This window comes from Theropithecus gelada, chromosome 2 (assembly GCF_003255815.1).
Source record: "Theropithecus gelada isolate Dixy chromosome 2, Tgel_1.0, whole genome shotgun sequence".
NCBI classification, from domain to species: domain Eukaryota; kingdom Metazoa; phylum Chordata; class Mammalia; order Primates; family Cercopithecidae; genus Theropithecus; species Theropithecus gelada.
In genome coordinates this window covers 148,984,190-149,007,497 of record NC_037669.1, presented here as the reverse complement: position 1 = coordinate 149,007,497, position 23,308 = coordinate 148,984,190, and the positions used below count along the sequence as shown (strand labels likewise).

General features: G+C 41.8%; 1 protein-coding gene across 2 annotated transcripts in view; it reads right to left on the bottom strand.

Moving 5' to 3' along the window:
- SLC9A9 (solute carrier family 9 member A9) overlaps positions 1-23,308 on the bottom strand; it is a 591,811-nt gene that overhangs the window by 3,210 nt on the left and 565,293 nt on the right. Inside the window, exon 15 of one of the 2 annotated variants that reach the window (XM_025377024.1) lies at positions 218-323. In XM_025377024.1, the coding sequence (XP_025232809.1) occupies positions 218-323 (106 nt within the window). The remainder of the gene's footprint in view (positions 1-217; positions 324-23,308) is intronic. The other variant, XM_025377025.1, reaches the window with a different exon arrangement.

The following is a 23,308-nucleotide window of genomic DNA, read 5'->3' as shown; positions in this document are numbered from 1 at the left end:
CATTTTATGGTTAAAAATATTGGTAACAATAAAAAAGAATAAGCCAACATCAGCAACAATTGATAAGAGAAATGCTTCCTGGCGCAGTGAATTTTTAAAAAATGCTTCCTCCTCAATCCTGCAAGTAGCAGGCTTTTTGAGGTTCCTGGGCTCATCGATATTCACCAAGTCTGTCCCACAAGGGCTACCTCACCCCAGAGGCCTGAGATTTACTTACCCCATAGGCTTGAGGACTGGTAAGCAGCCTGGAAATTGGACCACACCATTCAGGTAATGTTGTAGTCAGCGGGGGACCAGAGTGGGTTAAAATTGGTTTCAGATATCTGGGAGGGCTGTTAAGGAATACTTGTCAAAAGGGAGTTAGGATTTAGGAATCTCACACAGCACAAACCTTTGTATGCTGAGACAGCTACATTTGCCTTTAAATCCCCTACTCCCTCACTTAGGAAGCAATTTGCCCTGCAAAAATTGCTGTTTATCATCTTTGCTACACATACTTTTCCAGCCTTCCTGATAGCCTTTAATCATGAAGAAATGGTGAATGGCCCATGCTGCATTAGAAGTATAAATGTGCTCTTCCCATCCTATCCCCGACTCAATGTCTCATCTGCTTAGAGAATGCATTCTTAAGAATTACCTTAAATGATAACATAAAAGATTGTCTTTTCTTAAAACTGCACACACACATAGCTTAAACTGCCAGTAAGTTTTACAAAGATGCAAGAGGTATTTTACAAAATGTTCAGTTATTTTAGAGCTAGGTAGTGAACATAGATTGTTTTCCAAAATACTTAATTTTCACTATTCAACAGTCACTTTATACTTCATACATCAATGGATTTCTATATAAAATTATGTAAATAAGTTGGTGCTGGGTTTATTCTATCGTCTAGCACCTGTCTTTCTCATCTCTTCATTCCAAAGTGCTCTAACAAGTTAAGAGAAAAACTTGTTCAGCTAAAGCCATTGTTTCCCTCCAGTCTATCAATAATGAAATCCCCAGAGCTGCCTCAGGTTGCCTTGAGTTTTGCTCAAAGGAAAGCAGTGGAATTATTTCACCATTCCATCAGAAATGCCTTTTAAGCTTTATATTACTTCCTCTGCTGGAGAATATTTCACTTCATCAGCTTTCCAAAAAGCTATGGTAAATAGGGAAACGGAAAGAATGGAGAGGAGTGATCACTGGTTGGATCGTGAAGATCCGCAGCTGCGCTCAGGCACTCAGGGCATGAGAAGATCTTGGAGATGCCTCTAGTGGAGTCCATCCATAGCTGGATAATTCACATGCCATTCTCATGATGCCCTGAGCATGTGGGCATAGAGGGAAGATGCAGCCCAGTGGAGGCCAAAGAGTCTGGTACTTCTGGCTTGATGCATTTGTCACCAAAGCAGGCCATGCACCTGAATGAAGCCTTGTTATGATGCGGGGAGAGTGACTGGGAAGATGTTAGGAGGGCCCGCCGTTCCAACTGCAAATAGAAAAGTTGATCCCTCCTTTCAGATGGGCAGCTGTTGTGCCCAGTTAGGCGCAGATATTAAAGTTCAGAACCTGGTATTGGGTGTAGTATCTTGTAAATATATCTACAAATCTGAAAAACTCTTGATGTTCTTTTAATTTTCATTAGTGTTATTTCCTTCATTTTAGGTATGAAGGAATTAAGGCCTAGGGATATAATTGTAAATAATCCAAAGGCTCCCTCTGCTATCTGAATCCTCCAGTGTCACCCCTAGAAGACAATTCTCAGGGCAGGGTCATGGTTTGCAACCAGCTGGGTTTTTCTGGAGAGCAAAGCACAAGATCTCGCCCCTGCTGGGCAGCTGCAGACTCAGGCTGGGGTATGTGGTCTTTCTGGGGTTTACAGTATGTGTGGGTCAATAAAAATGTCTTTGTGGAGGCGAGGTGGACAAGCTATATGTACAACTGGAGTACAAATTTTAAAAATCCAGCAATTTTCTTTCCAGGTGGAAAGATGGAAAAGTGACAGCAAGTAAGCAACATTTTTAGTGATGTCATGTTAAAAGAAAAAGTTTATCAAGGCTCTGAGCTTGAAAGAGGCCTGAGCAACTTCTACTGAGAGGCTCAGCACACTGCAAAGCCAAAATAATGTTGCAAAAGTAAAATATAAGTTTAGGATTGTGTAGTGAACACGCTTAAAAAATCCTGATGAGGTTATCTCTTTAAATCTATGCCTAGTAGTGCTCCTTTATTTATGGTTTCACTTTTCATGGTTTTAGTTACCCATGGTCAACCACAGTCCAAAAAAATTAAATGGAAAATCCAGAAATAATTCACAAGTTTTAAATTGTGCGCCATTCTGAGTTGAGTCATATCTCACACTGTCTATTCCACCCCACGTGGGACATGAATCATCCCTTTGTCCAGCGTACCCATACTGTCTACACTACCTGCCTGCTAGTCATTTAGTAGCCACTGTGGTTATCACACTGAAAAAGCATAGTGTATACAGAGCTTAGCATATGTGAGGTTTCAGGCATCCATGGGGGTCTGGGAACATATCCCCGGCAGATAAGGGGGTACTACTATACAATGCTATTGGAGTAAATGCTTAAAGGCTAAATGTGTAGCTTTTAGTTACTATGAGGACTAAACCAAACAGGATCACTTGGCTCCCTCTGTGCAGGCTCTGGGATTTTGACTCATACCCAGGCATAAATGCCAGCCCTGCCACTTTACTGACCATGTGGCCTACTTATTTATCCTCTGAGCCTCAGGCTTTGTTGTGAATATTGACTGAAATAGCATATGTAGAAATGGTTTTAAACCTTGATATGCTATAAAAATGCTACTTACTTAAAAAAACTGAGTAATGTTTTCCAGAGAAACTGGTGTCTCATTGTTCGATAATGATGGGAAAATGATACTGAAGGTAGAGATAAGAGCTTTGTGCTCCAGTCAGTTGGTGTAGCACCCAGATTCATGGACTACTAAGTGGATGGAAAATTTAAGGTGGTTCAATCCCCCTAAACAGCTATTTTTGTTAAAATTTATTGTACAGGGGGCTAGCATGAGGTGGTGAGAGGTGGGTAGAATTATTTGATGTAAGACTCTCCTGGGAATTTTGTGGCATCATTTTGCCTGTCCTGGTATCTCAGTAGCTGTGAGTCAAAGGAGGCGTACCCTCTGTGGCCGTGAATGGGATACACAGGGCGCCGTCTGCAGCCACGGAAAATGTGGGGCAGAGTCTGTTCTCCAGCATCTTGGTTTGCCCAGTGCTTGCTATATATTATGTGCTCAATGGATGTTTGGATTTAGAATATAGGGAAATATTCAGGGGTGTATGAGGGATGGAAGTAGATTCGGAGGAACAGTGCCAGAGAAGAATGAAGGGGCAGATTACAGCCAACAAATGAGTTTTCTGAGTGCTAGAAACCTAAGAAAGGTGAAATCAAAGTTGGACTACTTGGGCCTGAGTTATCAGGCAAAGGGGACCTTAGGAAGAGTGGTAGTGGCATAAAATAAGGCGATTTAGAAAACCGTTTTCTTTCACTCACTCATTCATTTGTTCCATCATACACTCACAGGTTTTGTTTCATGTGCCAAGCCAGTAAGGAACAGAGACAAGGCACCCACACAAGGAAAGGAACCATTACATTACAGAAAGGAAAATTCCCTTTTCTCCAAACTGTGGTTTCCTGAAGGCTGTCCCCTTCACCTGGATAGTGTGGCACTTCTTAGATACTTAAGAAATAGTAGAAGGCAACAGGCTCAGAGAGGGTAAATAAATTGTTCAATGGAAACTGCTGATTAGTTTATAGCAGAGCTGGGCCTGAATTCAGGGACTCTTCTACCACACTGAGCTATCCTCCTTCTGTTACAACAACACTGAGTAACGGAACTTGCCTGATTGGATAACCAATTTGGAATTGATTGGGGACATCCTGACTTCTTCATTGCTGAGCAATGTCTGGAAAGTGGCTGGATCTCCAGGGTTACCTGAATTATTAAGAGGTAAGAAAACTCTTCTGGTCTATTAAAAAACCCCAAACTGCAGATTTCGCAAAATGTGTTATTTTTGTAATCAGCTTCCAGAATGGGGAGGGAGGTTTCCCATTGGGAATTTTTAATATGACTAGTTTTGCTTCTCTAATAAGCCAGAAATGCATTGAGACAAAAAATGTTCAGCTCTGGGGGAAAAACAATGACTTTTCTCATCTTTAAAGGGCATAAGTTTGAGAATAGCAGTATGGTTCAGGAGGTGTAAGTAAAAGCTGGAACTCTACCCAGAATTTAACTTGTGTGAAATAGGAAAGACAGTTAGCAAGTGCATTTTCTCCTTTGGTCTGGGCTATCAGCAGGTCCAGAGTTAAATGTGGTGTTTAACTGAATAACATCCAAAACACCTGGCGACATTGATTTATCTTTTGTTGTTGTTTGCTTTAAATCCTCATGTTTTGTTCATTGTATATTGCTGAAACCAATGGGCGCACAGCTTGCTTAAACCTATGGCTTGTATGGTGTGGCTTTGCATAGATTGGTGAGAAGCAAAAACCCCAAAGATTCAGCTCCACAAATGAGCACCTGGCCCTTTGAAGGACTAAGTCCCATTGCACCTATGTGGACTGAATGTCTGCATCCCCCCACCCTCTAACATAGCTAGGGTTATGTCGAAGCCCTAGCCCTAAGGTGTGATATTTGGAGATGGGGCCTTTGGGAGCTAATCAGGATGGGGCCCTTATGATGGAATTAATACCCGTATAAGAAGGGATGCCGGGGAGTTTGTTCTCTCTCTCCCTCTTCCCACCTTCCACAAAGAGGTCATGTGAGACCACAGCAAGAAGGCAGCCATCACCAAGACCTGACCACTCTATTCTTCCAGCCTCCAAAACTGAGAAAATGTCTGTTGTTTAAACCACCCAATCTATGGTATTTTGTTATGGCAGCCCAAGTAGACTAAGACATCACTTTTCTTGGGCCCTCTTTAAAAATCTTTACTTTTAGAACCCTGTGGAGCTGTGTTCTATTTTTCTCTGAACTTGCCTCATCATGAAAATCATCTAGAACATTTGTTAAAAATTCAGATTTTAAAGACCTCTTTTGGAGATTCTGATTCAGCAGATCAGGGAAGTAAACTAAGACAGTGAATTTTCAGCAAGCATCCCACGTGACTGATCAGGTGAGTTTGGAACACAGTGGTCTCTCTGGAGTATTACCTTCTATATAAGATTCAAATCTTAAATAGTAGACTATGTTCTTTTTGTCTCCCTATGTCCGTAAGCCGTCATTTTTAGGGTGAGGACAGGTATAAGGCAAGCCATAATCCCATTTGTCTCTGAACCCAGACCTACATAATGGTCTCTGCCAGTTGTTGCATCTTGTCTGAGGGCTGGGATAGATACTTGACTCAACAAAATGAATACTCAATGTTATACTTGGGAGTAGATTAACAAATGATCACATCTCAGCTTGTGGAAGAAGACTTTGTGCCTATTGGGAGCATTTGCAAGTGTTTATAGACTTGATAAATGGTCTTGTTATAAGGATAAAATACTTGTCAGCACACAGCTGTGTAAAGAAGGAAAGCACATTCATCTCCATATAGGATTTTCAGGAATACTCTACCCTACGCCCTTTCATTTATATAGCATTTCCATATGTCTTATTTTCTCTTTACACTTGTAGGTGTACAGTCCCATTTTACAGATCAGGAAATGTGTAAACAGATGGCTTTTCTATTCCCTTCTATTCTTATCTCCATTTCTAAAGTGCTTTTTAGCTTCTAATGCCAGCTTGCTACCAGAGATGGTCAGGGATCAGTGCCCGGTAGGTGAGAAGGATAAGCGCATCCTGGAGTGGACACCAATCTTGCTTTTCAAGTCTGTACATTCCTGCACACTAACCAGGTCCCACTTGCTGTGCCTCCACACTGTTGTTTACACAGCACCCAGGAACAGAGGACACCTCAAATTGTCCACATCCCATTGCTCTTTGATTCCAGTATACAAATTGCACCCCTTCCATTTTGTTTCTCAGGAAATGTGGCCTAACAAATTGTACTCTCTATCGTCTTTTTGGAAATGTCAGATTCTGTAATTGGACATTCACTGTCTTGCTTTCTTGGCTAAGGATGTGAGGAGCTATTCTGGTGTTCAGGGGTCAGGTCAGGAAGGCTTTAAGAGTCCAACCAAGGAGCCTTAAGCTCTTCTGTGCTTGGAGAGAGAATTCAGAGAGGAATTCCAGTTCTCCTCTGAGTGCTTGTAGAGAGAATCTGGCTGGGGGTAGAATTCTGTCTTTGCTGCAGCTGCTCTATTTCAAGAAAAAGTTATCAAGATGGCACCTTCTCTTCCATTATCCATTAAGTTCTGGTTTAAAAACAAGGAAAAGGCAGAGACACTAGTTTGTTCACATAAATATGTGAACATGTGCTCCTTTGGCTGATAATTGTTACTTTTGTCATTTTAAAGGAAATTGCTCTAGACAACTGCAGGGGCAGAAAGGAAGCAACCAATGCTGCAATGAACACTGATGGGTGCAGAGGGCTGCCTGGAGTAACTGTGATGTGACCCCCTGCAGCCTGGGCTGGGCTTTATTACTCCTAGGCCATTTGGAGAATGGCTGTCTCTTCAAGGCCAGGCTGGTGTGTCCCTTCCTCCCAGAAGCCTCTTTGGACCTCCCATGCTAAATAAACTGTTTCAGTGCCACACTGGTTCCAAAGCAACATATATATATACCTATCTGACAGCATTGATCACATTGTCTTGAAACTAATTGTTTACCTCTCCATCTACTCTTTTTTTTTTTTTTTTTTTTTTTTTTTTTGAGATAGAGTCTTGCTCTGTCGCCCAGGCTGGAGTGCAGTGGTGCAATCTCGGCTCACTGCAAGCTCCGCCTCCCGGGTTCACACCATTCTCCTGTCTCAGCCTCCCGAGTAGCTGGGACTACAGGTGACCGCCACAACACCCAGCTAATTTTTTGTATTTTTTAGTAGAGATGGGGTTTCACTGTGTTAGCCAGGATGGTCTCGATCTGCTGACCTCGTGATCTGCCCGTCTCGGCCTCCCAAAGTGCTGGGATTACAGGCGTGAGCCACCGTGCCCGGCCACATCCACTCTTTAGATTGAGCTCCTTGAGGGCAAGAATGTGATTATATTTTTTAAAAAAATTTTTATTGTAAAATGAAACAGGGAGGCAGGGCATGGTGGCTCATTCCTGTAATCCCAGCACTTTGGGAACCCAAGGTGGGAGGAATGCTTGAGGCCAGGAGTTTGAGACCAGCTTGGGCAACACAGCAAGACCCCATTCCTATAAAACAAAACAAACCCCTTCCCGTTCCAAAACCAACAATGTGGAGGCAAGCACATGAAGTCCTAGCTACTTGGGAGGATCACTTGAGCCCAAGAGTCTGAGGCTGTGGTGAGCTATGATCGTGCCACTATAGTCCAGCCTGGGGTGATGGAGCAAGGCTCCCCCTTTTGTGTCTCCAAAACCACCTTCGAGATACAGCAAACCTCACAAATCCAAATTAAGGCAAGGAAACTACCCAGAGTGGAAAACATAACTTTGTCACTCACTCCAAAAGTCCCTTGCAGGTGTCTTATCCTAATCACAGGTCTCCCCTTGTCCCACAAGAAACTACCATCTTGATTTTATACCAATCACTTCCTAGAGTTTATATTATAGTTTTATCACCCAAATATGTATTCCTATGCACTACAGTTTGGTCTTACCCATAAAAAATGTTTTGTCTTTTAATTTATAAACTCATCCTTCACCCTTTTACTTTCTTTACAATTTATCTGAAGAACCTGGGCTATTTGACCTGTGGAATTTTCCACAGTCTGGACTTTGCTGATTGCAGACTCATGTGCAGCTCAGCATGTTCCTCTATCCTTGGTATTTCCTGCAAATTTCCAGCTGGATCCAGAGATCAGATTCAGGTTCTGGTCTATCCCTTTAGCAAGACTAAAGAAGGAAATATTATCTAGCGGTCTCTTTGTGTGATCTGAGCAGCTGTTGATATGTAATGCTTATATTTGCTTACTGGGAATTGCAAAATCGTGGAATTGTAATTAGCTATTGTTTTCTAAGGTAGAATACTTTTGTAAAGAGACATTTTCATTTACTCCATCAGGATATTCAGTGGAACAGTTGATATAGGAATGGCAAGATAAATGCTTGCTTCAGTCCATGTATTTATCAGCCTTCTAGATAACGATTTGTTCCCTATCATTCTCTGAAGATGACTCATTCTTTGACTTTGTTTGAACATGATTGTAATTAATTTCAATGTATTTTATTGCAGTTATTATCATTGTTGATGGTCAAATTGACCCTCTTTGGTCAGTGGGAGTTTTTTTTTTTTTTTTTTTTCCAAACTGGCTTGAGTCCTATTGACATGATGCCAATATCATTACAACTTAAAAGTTTATTTATTAGAGACAGGATCTTGCTTGGTTGCCCAGGCTGGAGTGCCGTGGCTTGATCATAACTCACTGCAACCTGCAGCCTTGAACTCCTGGGCTCAAGTAATTCTTCCACCTCAGAGCTGCCTGATAGCTAAGAAAAGACTAAAGGTATGCGCCACTATGCCCAGCTAATTTTTTTTTTTTTTTGTAGAGATAGGGTCTTGCTATATTGGCCAGGCTGGTCTTAAACTCCTAGCACCAAAGTGATCCTTTTGTGTTTGCCTCCCAAAGTGCTGGGATTACAGGCATGATTCACCATGCCTGGCTGTATCTTTATAATTTACTTGTGTGACAAGTTGTTCTAGGCTTCTCATGTATTTCTTGTCTCAGACCTTAAGCCAACCATTTCTCCAAAATTTCCTGTTTTTTTTTTTTTTTTTGGTGTTTGTGTGTGTGTGTGTGTGTGAGAGACAGAGAAATAGTACTTCAAAATTACGATCTGGACACTAAAGATTGCTATATACTGTGGGGTACTGGCAAATGGTTTAACAATGGACTCTCTGTTGGGGAAGATAGGCTGGATTTGTAGCAATTCCGGGTTTCCATGGTGTATAAATACTCCCATCATGGCGGATTTCAAGCTACTGACACAAAGTTACTGACCATGGAGTTGAAAAAAGTGTACAAACTGTTGGTGTGAATTGGCTTCACCATGCCACTGGTTCTAGATCTCATGAGTTCTTATGGATATTTCCAATTCAAGTATTTCTGTTTTTCAAGGACACAAAGAATAAAATGAGAATATTCCACAATGATTCATTTGCTTTCTCCTAGATCAGAGACACAGCAATCTCAGAATACTACTGATAAAGCCATCATAATAATTACCTAAAGCATTAAAATATTTTTGGCATTTCCTTGCATTCTGACCTCCCATTTACAAAACTCCTGCAGTATAACTATAGATAGTTGTCATATATTTATATTGTCTGGACATATAGCCATTACAGACTATATTGTTTCCTTCTTAACTATCATTTAGTCCTAGCTAAATGATCAGGTGACTAGTGATCTCATGCCTACCTCCAGGCCTTTTGTCAATATCTCTCTAGTCATCTTGATTGTCTGAAGCTTGTTCTTCAGTAGAGTTCTTAGCAAGGGTTCATGGGAACAATATTCTGAGGTGTGTATGTTGATAATAGTTCGTGCCTATTTTGAAAGTCATTTTGCTGGAAATAAAAGCATTGGCTTATACTTGGAGCAAATTAAATATATTTTCTTTTGACATGTAAAGTTGTTTCTGAAAAGTCTAATGAACTTGTGGAACCTTTCTTTCTACCATAAATCACATGCTTCCCCCCTCCCCCCGAGATGCCCAAAGGACTTTTTCTTTAAAGTTCATTACTTTTGTTAAAACTTATCTAATGTTGGTTGTTCAACTCAGGTACACTGTGTGCTCTTTCAATGTATAGTTCCAAGCATGTTATTTCAAGATCGTTTTTAGGAGCATTCTATTTCCTTGCTTTGTGTTTCTTCTTTAGGGACTCCTGTTTTCCAGATGTTCAATTTCTTTATGTTCAGTATGTGTCACTTTGTCTTGAATTATTTGTGTTTCTGATTAATTTTTTTCTTCCTCTTTACCTGGTATTTCTCTTAAGATATTATCCATTGTGCTTATTCACTTTTGTATTCTTTCTAGTGTAAACTTGATTTTTTAAATTTTTTTTCTATTTCTGGAGCTTGTTTTTCTAATTCTTTCATGTCTTGTATCATTTTCTTAGTCTCTTAACTTGTTTGATATAATATGTTATAATTTTGATCTATTTTATGAGCATGTCTTTCTGGCATGTTTTCATTGTTTGTAGGAGTATTATTCTATTCCACACCCTCATTTTTCTTATAATAGCTCTGTTGTAGGAATTGATCTCTATTCGTTTCTGTTATTCACTTTTATGTGAAATTCATTTTCCTAAACTTAGAGAATGAGGCAGGATTTAGAAAACTTTCTAAGCTTCAGAGTTCTCTCTTTGGTTGTTTTTTCACAGTGTGAAGTATAGCTGTTTGCATTATGAGCTTTCCTGCCGTTTCCCTGCCTAGCTGATCTGGACCTTGTCTGTCTCTCCCTTGTCTCTACTGACCCTATCCTGCTCAATTCTAATTCCTACAGGCAATTTCTCCTCAGTATAGGGCCCTGTCCTAGGAGGGAGCCCATGTGGATCTATTTTGAGAGCTCTCAGGGGCCTTGACGACTCCAGCCTTTGTCTACCTTACTGAGACCCTCTAGTTACTACTGTTAGAGAATGTGATAGCCCCAACTCCAATTTTAAGGATGTTTTGAAAAACATTCCAACTATACTTTTCAGGGAATACTGTTGAGTAATTAGAGGTTTTCCTGTCTTCGGGTCCATCTGAGGCTACTCCATTGCTTCCTTTTTCCTGCTGTATATACTTGTGGTATTGGTAGTTTGTCTCCACCCACTTGTAATTTTAGATTTATGAGAAAACTTGCCCCTAGTTTTGTTGTAAATGTGTCTCTGGGTTTTTGGTTTTGTTTATTTAATTGTTCTGCCTGTTTCTATGGTAGGGATTTGGGGGGATTGAAAGACTATGCTTTTGATGCCAGTGCCATCTTCTTTGTTGACTAGTAAAGTGTCTAGCATATTACCAATGAATAGGAGAAACATGGTCAAGTTAGATTTTGATATTGTTTTCTGTAGGGGCTGCTTAAGCTGACTAGGAACTGTCCATGAGGCAAACAATGTAGCTTAGAATTATCAAAATGAACTTCCTATATCACAACCAGGTGAGTCAGATGATATCTGAAACCATGGTTCTTAACCTTCACTGGCTGTGAACTTTTGTCAAACAAACAAAAAACTCCAAAATACTGCCACTACATGCATATTATTTGCATACAATTTCACATGACATTTCAGAGAGTTTTCAGATGCCTTGAAACCCATCCATAACCTCCTAGAGACCTGAGATAGGAAACTCTGGTCAGGGGTGATTAAGTATTAATAATGAGAGCAGATTAAAGGCTGATAAAGTGGTATGCTTACTATCTTAGTTGTATTGGGAGTTGGTTTTAGCAATGATATCTATAGGATCTACCTATCAAATGTTAGGATAATACTATTTGGCTTTTCAGAGCCAGCCAGACAAGGGACAGAAAAAGGGAAATGGAGTTGGTTGGAAAAGTTAAAGGAAAGAAGGTGGTTCTAGGATACCAAAGCAACCAGCTTAAGTAGGGCGAATGGACACAAGATAAACAAGGGGCCATAATTGGAATCATGAGGCTGGAGGAAACCTGAGAGTTCATCTGATCTATATCCTGGGATCTTAATACAGAAGAAAGTTGAAACCCAGTGTTTCCCTAAGTATAGTCACCTGACCATCTGCATCAGAATTTCCTCTTGTGCTTGTTAAAATACCATTCCTGGGGCCTTGAAGCTGATCTCCTTGGGTAGGACCTAGTAATCTGCGTTTCAACAGTGCACTGAAAACCACTGGAGCAGAATGGTATCTGGTCTCTTGAAAGGCTCTGAGTTTGGAAGTGTTGCATCGATGAGCTGCATAGTGCCATGATAACAATATAAATTTTACCACTATTAGGTCTTTAAAACTTTTCTCTTTGGACATACAGATCAACAGATTTCCAGGGATCTTTGCCACCTACCAGATACAGATGAAATCTATTTGTGCCATATGGAGTAGTGTTACATTTGGCTCAAGTTGTTTTGAAAGAAAACATTTCTGGAGAAGAATGCTGCTGCCACTTGCATAGTGTGAGTCTTGGCTTTTAGTGGCTTTCTGGTCAGAGGAAGTGCCACCAGACCTAGATGCCCTCTGTTAGCTCATGGTGACTTTGACAACAGGTTTTTGAAGGTCACTTCCCTGACAGTTTGTCAGAGAAATGGACTCTGAGAAGCAATTGTGCTCCTCCGTTCCAAATATTCTCTCTGGTTTGGGGAGAAATTTCCACCTGATTTCTGCCCCCAACACTGACTGGATGTGGTCCTAAAAGCACTGGAGTTTTAGCTGGCTACCCCAGAGCTCACACTTAAGATGAGGGTGGCAGCTCATCCTGTAGTCCATAGGGCTAGGTCTACTGCTTGGCTCCCAGAATGGAGTGTGTGCCTCAGAAAGGACTGATCCCCTGCATAGGCAAGGATCCCAGGGAGATGCATAATCATCTCCTACCTCTGAAAAGATGGGAACCATTATGTCTGCACCAGCAACTGCAGTGTAGGCCCCACAGGTTAGGATTGTCAGAGCACTAAGTCAAAGAGGAAACTACCTTCAGTGCTTACACGGGGAGGAAGAAGGCAAACACAAAACACAAAGGGCTGAGGATCTGGCTGTTGTGCCTGCTGCTCAGTTTGAGCAAAAGTCTTCAAAGCTTTATGCCTAGATTTTTCTCATGACTAAGGAGACGCTAGATGCTGTGCTAGATCTGGTTTGGTAATTATTTGGAGATTGTGATTACTTTGTCTATTAGTTTCTTAGGGCTGCCATTACAAAGTACACAAACTGAGTGGCTTAAAACTGGAAATTTATTGTCTGAGTTCTAGAGGCTAAATCCAAGATTTCTGAAGGCTGTGAGACCAGCAATCTTTGGTGTTCCCTGGCTGGTAGATGTATCGCTCCAGTCTCTACTTCTGCCTTCACAGGGTGTTCTACGTCTTGACATGATCACCTTCTTATACCAGTGATGTCAGCTTAGGGGCCCACTGTATTCCAGCCCGACCTTGTCTTAACTACATCTATAAGTGAACCTATTTGCAAATAAGGTTGCATTTGAGGTACAGGGGGTTAGGACTTCAACATGTCTTTGTTGGAAGAAACAGTTCAGCTCATAACACCTTGCTACTTCTAAGTAATCCCAAGTTTTCAGTTTTCTTTTTTTTTTTTTTTTGTAGCAGTTAAAAGACAAGCTGAGTTTGAAGCATAGCCCTGTACTTATTATCTACAAGTAGGCAAACTTCCTAAGCTCTTTGACATCATAACACGGAAACACCTTGCAGTAGTGGCCTCAATATAGGAGAAGATACACTTTCTAGCACAGTTCTGGGCACATGATAATCATTCTATAAATGTCAGCTAACATTGTTTTCACTGTGTCCCTTGAGTTATAGGTTTCAGAGATATATTTCAACCATCCCCAAGTCAATTTACTAATGTAACACCTTCCACATGCCCTGCAGAGTTCATAACATCTCCTCTTCTGGCTTCTGCAGCCCTAGGAAAAATACTGCCAAGTTTCTCCCTGAAGGTTTCCCTTCCCGGAGCAGTGCCCCACATGGAGGTACCAGGGAGGCACTGCTCATTGTTTCATGACTGATGTCACAGTTTCACAGCAGCAGGATTTCAACTGAGAACTTACATAATTAGGGTCCTGCCATAGGAATGACCCATGTTTCCACACAAGTGACGTGTTTACTTAGAAGGTGGGTGTCTTCATGTTGGGCATCAGATTTTTAAATTGTTTTAAAATTATACTTTAAGTTCTGGGATTCACGTGCAGGTTACGTACGTATATGCGTGCCATGGTGGTTTACTGTATCCATCAACCTGTTATCTACATAGGTATTTCTCCTAATGCTATCCCTCCCCCAATCCACCCCGCAAAGGGCCCCGGTGTGTGATATTCCCCTCCCTGGGTCCATGTGTTCTCATTGTTAAACTCCCACTTATAAGTGAGAATATGCAGTGTTTGGTTTTCTGTTCCTGTATTAGTTTGCTGAGACTGATGGTATCCAGCTTCATCCATGTCCCTGCAAAGGACATGAACTCATCCTTTTTTATGGCTGCATAGTATTTCATGGTATATATGGGGCATTAGATTTTTAATGTTACCTTAGGGCAGCTTTGGTTTTTTTTTTTTTTTTTTTTTTTTTTTTTTAAAGAAAACAAACAAACAGGGTCTTGCTCTGTCACTAGGCTGGGGTCCAGTAACAATCATGGCTCACTGCAGCCTTGACCTCCTGGGCTCAAGCAATCCTCCCACCTCAGCCTCCCAAGTACCTGGGACTACAGGCATGTGCCACGATACTCAGCTAATTTTTAAATTTTTTATAGTGACAGGGTTTTGTCATGTTGCCCAGGCTGGTCTTGAACTCCTGTGCTCAAGCAATTCTCCTGCCTTGGCCTCCCAAAGTGCTGGGATTATAGGCATGAGTCACCAGGCCCTGCCTAGAACTCCCCTTTCTTATGTTTGTTTCTCCGGTCTCTGGGTGTTCTTGAGGCCACCTTCTAACTTTCCCAAACTCTATGGACTCCTGGCCATTTAGCAAATTCGTTAGAATGCATACCCTGCCGCTCTTTTAGGAAACAAAATGAATACACGCACACTTCCCACCCCAGCAATGTTGACTGTAGCCCACCGAGTTTGTTATAGGAATCCAGGTGTGTAACATTGGGTTATTTTTGAGCTACGGAATGAAGACTATTCAGGAGACTTCAGAAACTCTATTTTCTTTGAGCGGACACAAAGGAGAGCCCTTTGTTTTTATAGGGTCACATGTCACAGATCTCTTCTCCTTCTAGACATACTTTTTTCCTCAGATATAGTCCCTTTCAAGCCTTTTAAAAGCATCTGGCCTCTACCTAGAACTACATTTTTTTTTTTGGATGGAGTTTCACTTGTTTTTGCCCAGGCCGGAGTGCAGTGGCGCCATCTTGGCTCACTGCAACCTCCACCCCTGGGTTCAAGCGATTCTCCTGCCTCAGCCTCCCCAGTAGCTAGAACTATAGGTGCCCGCTGCCACGCCCGGCTAATTTTTCTATCTTTTTAGTAGAGACAGGGTTTCGCTATGTTGGCCAGGCTTGCTCTGTTGGTCTCGAACTCCTGACCTCAGGTCACCTGCCTGCCTTGGCCTCCCAAAGTGCTAGAATTACAGGCGTGAGCCACTGCATCTGGCCAGAAATACATTTTACAATTGCTATTTAGTACATGCCTCAACATTTCCTCAACCACATACATATAACTCTAAAATACTTCTGTGATGCACTTAGATCTATTCTGTTCCATTCCATTTGTCTTCTACTCTGTTTATACTGGACATTGCTAACTAGTATCTGCCAATATCCAGCTCTCTTCTTTCAGGTACCTGAGTAGGTGCAGCCCTAGGACTAATTCTGGCCATGTGCTATGGTTATAAAGGGATAGCATCACTTCTACACTGAAACACAGGAAGCCAGCAAGCTGACCCTCTCCCTGTTACAATGACCCAGGGAGGCCTCAGGTGAAGGTGGTGAAGCCACAGATCAGAGCTGTTTGGATCAATGAGTTGCTACATGGAGGACATTTGCTCTAGAGAATCACCACATCCTTAGCAGCCTTTGAGAGAAAATAAAACTTTGCTTGATGAGCCACTAAGAGTTTAGAAATGTTTGCCACAATGTAGTCTAACCTATTCTAATACAGTGTTCTATTTCATTAAAAAAAATGCTGGTTCTGAGTTACCTAAATGATTCCATGACCCATAATGGGTAGTCACATACAGTTTGAAAATCATTCTCCCACAGAATCGGCCACATCTGTAGCCCCAAAGTGGAGACAGGGAGCACTACAGAAGACAGAGAGCACACACTAGCACTGCCTTCCCTCAGGGTCCCAACTCTCTGGGATGAGTTGACTTGAGGACTACACAGTGTGTGACTATGGAGAGTTAGATTGCGAATGCTTTGGCAGGAGAGGCACCAGAGACTAGTCCAAAACTGAGTGGTGGTGGACTTTGTCTTTCTGTAAATCAAGATTCAGGCCTCATGGATCCTGTGTTTTGTCAATAGGCCTATGTGCATTGAGAATCCAGACTACAAGTGCAACCTACTTTTTATGAAAAGAAACTGCAGTACAAAGGCATGATTGCTACTACTTTGCTCAAGTGGTTGAGTTCACAGGCCTCCATCGTAGTTACGTCCTTGGCTAGATACTAGAATTGCACTGTCCTCCACTGATCCTGCCCCACTTACCTTTCCTATCTTATTCCCCACACTGTTTCACAAACTGTAGTTTCTCATAAAGGGGAATCAGGCTCAATGTCACTTACATTTCACTATCCCTCTAGGCCTTTGCAAATGCTGTTCCCTCCATTTGGACAGCTTTTCCTTTCACCTCAGCGCTTAGAAATCCTAAATCCATTCAGTATAGCTCTACTGTGATTGCCTGTGAAGTCCCATTGATCTTTTAGTTACCACTCTCTTAGGATTTGTCACTCTCTCTTGCATTCTAATTATTCAAGTACAGTTCTCTTCCTATTGCACTTTGGACCAGAGCTGCTTCTCTTACCTTTATTCATGGTGGGGTTCCACATCAGCAATAACCACAACACATACCCCCAAACCCACAACCCACTCAGAAAAATAAGATTTACTAAGGTTGACCTGGAAGGCCTTTCTAGACTATTGAGTTTCCAACACCCACCAAATACTTGACAGACTTTTATCTTTGCATGCTTTGTTTCTATTACCAGAGATATCCTTCTTCTCTTTGTCTTTCTGGGAAGCCCCATTTATTCTTGAAGCCTGTTGCATAGATTGCTACTTACCGATTCAATATCCAGTCTCCCTCTCCGCCTTACAATATAAGCTTGAATCTATGGAGGTGTTCTATTTCCTCAGAATGGGTGGCCAATGAAATAGGAGTTCTTGAGTGGAAATCTAGAGAAGCCTCTCAAAGCATCAATTTTGCCCTTTCTGCCTTCCTGTCTGGAACTGTAATGGACTGCCTGGAGCTCCAGCAGCCATTTGGGGCCCAAGAAGCAAACTTGAGGATAGAAGCTATATAAAAAGATAAAGAAGAAATATAGAATGGTGGTGACATATGGAACTCTGTAACCAGCCATAGATTGTCTAATACCAGACTTCTTTTAGTGAGATTAAATACTGCTATTTTCATTAATCCATAGGATTTTTCTGTTATACCTAGTCAGACAATAATCCTAATGGATACTGGATACATGACCCAATTCAAATAGTACCTCTTCTTTGTCACTATTCCTGTACCCCAAACACAGGATTTCTTCACTGGGGTTTCCACGGACCTTTCTGTTTCCATTGATTATATCAGAATTATTTGACTATATATCTCCTCTCTTGTTAGACTGTGAGCTCCTTGAGGGAGGGGCAAGTCTCATTCCTCTTTGTTTCCACAAGTGCTTAATGCCCAGTAGGCAGAAATGAGTCTCCTCAATGTTTGTTGAATTGAGACTTGAAAGGGATTTAGGGCTTTATGTTAACATACAAATTCTTCTGGGAAAGGTATTATCTGAAACCTCCATCTTATTTTGGACTTAATTGGTAGTAATGTAGTCAGGAAGTGGCACAAGACGGTGGCCTTAGGGACAGGGGTGTAAGAGATGGGTGGGCACTGGGCTGGACACTGGAAGGAAAGGTGGGAAAAACGGCAGCCATGGATCTCAGCCTGTTGGGATTTCCCTAGGGCAGGTCTTGTTTGCCCTTATACTTCCCTGTATATACAATCTCACTCCCCCTGGAAAGCCCTAGAGGCGACTACCTGTGCTAGAAATGCTTTACATTGCCCTCCGGCCTCACTGAGAGGCAAAGCTGCTCTCCTGAGACTGGGTATCACAGATAACTGTCTCCTCGGGCATACCTGTGAGTCTCTCCTGCAAGCCTCAACCCTGTCCCCTTGGTCCTCCCAAACCACTTTGGAAGGGTGCGTCACTCTTGAGTTGCAAGATTAGATGAATGTGTGTTTGGATAAGATGCTTTCAGGCCCAAGATCAAAGCCTTCACTGGCTGAGGTCTAGACCCCTTTCAGCGTGAGTATAAAACCTCCCTTTAGGGTGAATTATGGGTGCAAACAGAAAGTCCTGCCCATATCCACCGTATCAACACATCTTCTCAGGAGTAGAGCTCAGATGGCTCCTTGAAAACTGGCATGCTGAGAAAATGGAAAGATGTACTTTTTATTAAAACCATTCAAGTTTTGTTGGCACGAACAAGTATGATCCTTTGGCTAAATAAAACCACTAGAGAGCAAATTAAACCATGACTCATGATATGATCATTCTCTCCTTGTAAAATAATGTTTTGGTAGTTTGTTGTGTGTCCATTTTAATAAATAGTTCCAGGACCTTTTTTTTCTTTTTATTTGGTAAGGCACAGATCTGGATTTAAGCCAAACCCAGGGCAGGAGCTGTCCTGCTTGCCTTGCCACAGAAAGCAAGAGAAAGCATCGAGTCGTTACACAACTTCACCCTCCTAAATCAAACCTTCCATTTACTACGATTATTTATCATTGCTTTGTAATTGTGAACAGACAGCTGAGTGAAGCTGGAAGTCTATTCATTCTTTAAAGTGACATAAAGTGGCACTTGGAGTCCCAAACGATAATTGTTCTTTTCTCCTTGTTAATATCCAACTGCTGTTAGGAGTTCTGTGAAAGAAGATTCATTTAATGCCAGCTCCAGAAATTTCTGTGGGATTTGGCCCCTTCTATTTTTTTTTTTTTTTTTTTTGAAATCCAATTTGAAATCACCCTCAGGAACTGGGAAGGCTGAATTGATTGTGACCTTCGGCCAGAATTATTCTCTAAATATTTTAGCAGGATGGAGAATTTTCCCTCATTTGTATCCCACCACTACCATAGTGGCCATGGGTGGGAAGTATTGACAGTTTCTAAAATATAGTTTCTTTGTAGACATTTCCAACTCAACCTGAGTCTTAGGAAACTGGAATTTGGAAAGGAAGCTGGATCTTATGAGATTTCTACTTCAACCTAATAGTACCTCAGTGTCTAGACATTCTCCTAATCATTTAAACACTTTTTAGAAAACTTGAAGTCTTATGGGAAGCAGCCTGCAATGCTGGGAGGGTCTCTGCTATCTACCCATGCATTCAGGGGCTTCCCTTACCTCAAAATGAAGTCGTCATTTATGGGTAATCTTCCAAGCCCAGCAATACTTGTGACAAAATGATACAGACAGCTCTATATGAAGTTTCAAATACCTTTCATATTCCTATTGATATATCACAAACGGGGCTAGGGAAGGTAAATATATGCTGATATCAATGATCCTTTCCATACTATTTCATCCATGGAATAGTATGGATGAGGTCCTGCTATTCTCATCCCCAAGGTCTGTTCAACTTTCTGATGTTCTGGCTCAGAACTCTACTATATTTTTAAAAATCTAGGATACATGTGCAGAACATGCAGGTTTGTGACATAGGTATACATGTGCCATGGTGTTTTGCTGTACCCATCAACTCGTCTTCTACATTAGGTATTTCTCCTAATGCTATTCGTCTCCTAGCCCCCCACATCCCAACAGGCCCTGGTGTGTGATGTTCCCCTCCCTGTGTCCATGTGTTCTCATTAGAACTACACGATTAATGGTGTCTAGCATTTGTATTGCAGGCTCTGTGCTAAGTACTTTACATGAAAAATCTCCTTTAATCCTAGGAGATAGCTTTATCATTATCCTCATTTTATGGGTCTGGAAACTGAGGCATGGAGAGGCCAAGGAGCCAGCCATGGCTACATAAGTAGGAAGTGGTGAAGCCAGGATGTGAACATAGGCTGCTGCACTGTAGTCTAACATGCCCCCTCTTTAACTCGGGAGCTCAGTGCAGCGTGATCCCTTCCCTAGGCTTGAAAAGAGTTTACAGAGGCTCCTCTGAGAAAAGACCTCCAGTTTTCTGCATTTCCTGAGGATGCTTCAGCAGCATCATACCTGAAGCTGTTAACCCAGTGGACAATAACTTGGGAGCTCAGTGGCATGATTCATGGGGCTCGGATTGGTTGGGAGCAGAACTAGCTGCAACTTGTTAGTAAAGATTTTCTACGAAGGGGGGAGGGGTTATTGGAGACTTCCATTTGCAATGGTGGCAGGTGTCCAGGATTTTTAAGGAAAAAGAAGGGGAGAGGACCATGGAACAGGAGCTGAGATCTCTCATTTTCCCCGCTTTCTATTAAAGTTTTGAGGAGGTTGTATTCATGAGCTGGGGTGTTTTGAGCATTTTATTAATTAGAACACAGTCGAAGTATGAGATGTGGCTTATAAACCAGAGCCTAGGAGAGGCTGGAATATCAAGGTTAGTAACATGCCCAGAGCTGAAAGATTCTCTTCTCTCTCAACCAACAAAAGGGAGGTCAAGGTCATGGAAAAGGTGATGGTTTTAGAGGCTGGGAGATTTTCATATTCCATATGCCATCTGCTGACTGAATGCTAGTTATTTTCTCCTAATTGAGCTTCCTTTTTCTGTTGCTGATTTTAAGAGTGCTTTCGAAGGAGGGTGTATGTGTGCTCTGGAGGCAGTAGTGGTAGGAAGGGGCGGGTATCTCAATAAACCTTTCCAGTACCTACTTGAGAGCTTTGGAAAAGCCTTGGGCCGGTGCACACAGAGTTGGTGGACATACAGGCTGTGACCTTCCTGCAGATTCGGAGAAGGCCAAGCCAAGCATTCCCAAGCTCCTTCTGTTGGCTTTGCAGGGTCACAGAAGCCTGATGCCATTCAGAGCTCTTGGAAGAAATCTGACATTTTGAAAGGAGTCCAAGGCATTCTCAGTACAGGCAGAGGCCAGGGTCTCCCAGATCATTCTTGTTTACTGCCTGGTGACATTCCTTCCAAATCCCAACCCGCCTTTCAGCTGGGGCCTCACAGAATGTTCTTGCTCAGACTAAAGCTGCCATTGTTTTGTGCTGTGGAGCTATGTTCTTTTCTATTGATGCTTCCCAGTTTGGGGATGCGGCTCTAGATCTAAGCGGAGCTGGAAAGCAATCACACCGGATTTCAATGCCTGCAGATAACCATCAGAATGGCATCTTTTGGTGTTTTCCCCAGGAAGCAAATAACTCAGATTAACACCAAACTTTTTAGCATAATACTTCCTGGTGACTGACAGACTGTGAAACTGGTGCCAGTGCAGGTCACCTTTGGGTCATGATAGCCCATGTCATTAGGAATCTTAAAGCAACACGAGGCTCCACTAGTTCTGGACCTCACGAGGTGCGCGTCAGCAAAACTCTCCATGTCTCAGACCCTTCTCTGTCTCAGTACCTTGGTCACCACTGTCCCTACCTACCTCTTCCTCAGTAATTCAGAACTCAAAGGTTGGATTCTCTGAGACACTTTCCCTCCTCCTCCGTTCTGGTCCCTCGTGTGTGTGTGTGTGTGTGTGTGTGTGTGTGTGTGTGTGTGTGTGTGGAGCAGAGTGCAGAATAACTGCTGGCAAGTGCGGAAGGCCCAAGAATGCTCAGCAAGACAGCTCAAGATCTGCGCTGACTGGTAGGAGGTGGCAAAAGCTGATAACATTTCCTATTTTGTAGTTTGACCTTTGGCTTGGTAAGTTCACATCCTGAGTAAAGGTTTTGCTTTGCCAGTTTAGAAACTCACTAATAAAGCAAACTGATTTATTTGATGACTTCAAATAGCCTATCATGGGGTAGACATCAAAAAGTGCTATGGACAAGAAGGAAAAAAAAAAAAACAAAACACCCAAATTCCTTTACCCCATCTTTATACTCTGAAAGTCACCATTCCACTGCTTGCCTTTGCTAGCTTCTCTTGTCATTCTGTTTCATTTGTATGATTCACAGGTTACTGAAGCTGAAAGAACCTGGAACAGATAGTCCATTGTTCTGAGTTATTCTAGCAAATTCTGTTTCTTTGCCCACACAATGAAGGAGCTGACTATACAGCTATTCCCTTAGGGTTTGGAATAATTCCCAATGCTGCTATTCATGAAGTCCAGTACAATTACTTTCCCATTTTCTGCTCAGCACCTTGTCCTTCAGTGCTAATGGAATAACAGTGAGTTCATAGAATTGTTACACCTACAGACCTTCTCGTTGTAATTAGGAATGGCCTAGGTGAAGAGGAGCATTCACATGAAGTGAACTGCAAAGGGGATTTTAGAGATTAAAAAATTTCCCAGAGATAAGTGATCTGATTTTTCAAGAAGGGCTCAAAATTACACCAACTGCTTACGTTCAGGTATAACTAGGATGGTATTCTCCAGTAGAATTCTGGTCTGTAGAGAAAAAAAAAGTCTTCCTGGAAAAAAAATTAGGCTTTTGATCAATTTGTTTTTATTCAGAAAAGCTGAAGTGGAATTAATTTTAAATGTGGAGAACTGGTCATTGCTTCTACTGCTGACAGTACTACAATAGGAAAAAATGGAACATTTCCTTCTGAACGGAATTGTAGTGAATTGAGAACTAAAGAGCTTATGGAAAATAGCCTTCAAATGATTATTTTTGTTTGCTTAAATGCTTGATTATGATGATTGCAATTTCAGCTATACACAGAGCGAGTATGGAGAAAAAAAAGCTAAGCCTAGGCTCCTGTTATAAAAAAAGAAGAAAACAAAAAACAAAGAACATATCACATTATAAAATCCAAATGCCCATAGGTTTCTTGGGACTGCTAAGTATAAACACACAGCTCAGGTTCTACTTGTTTGCATTTTCGGGGCCCAAGAGTTCTTTTAGGATCTCTTGAAAAGACTGCCCTTGGCCCTGGGTCATTTTAACAAGTTAGAAAGGAAACCTGAATTTTCTTACTTTGTGTACAAAGGCTAGTCCTCTGAATTACAAAAGGAAGACTTTGGGGGGCAAATAATACATCTTCAGCTGGCTCAGGTTCTAGACATTGGGCTCATTCTGGTCACTGACCCAGCTGGTTGTAGGGGCAATGATTTAATGATTGCTATAGACAGCAGATGCCTCCTGCTATAGCACCAGCTACCAAGCAGAGCCCTATTGGCAGTGATGGTCCACAAAGACGTTTTTCTTCTTTGCTTGGAAAGAGTACGATCGTTATAGAAATGTGGTCACTTTAATTTCTCACACCATGATCAAGATGAATAATATCAATAAAACTTGAGGCTAAGAACATACGGCCAAAAATGGTCAGATAGAAGACTAGAGGACTTCAAATGACATTGGAAGATCTAAGGACTATCACAGCA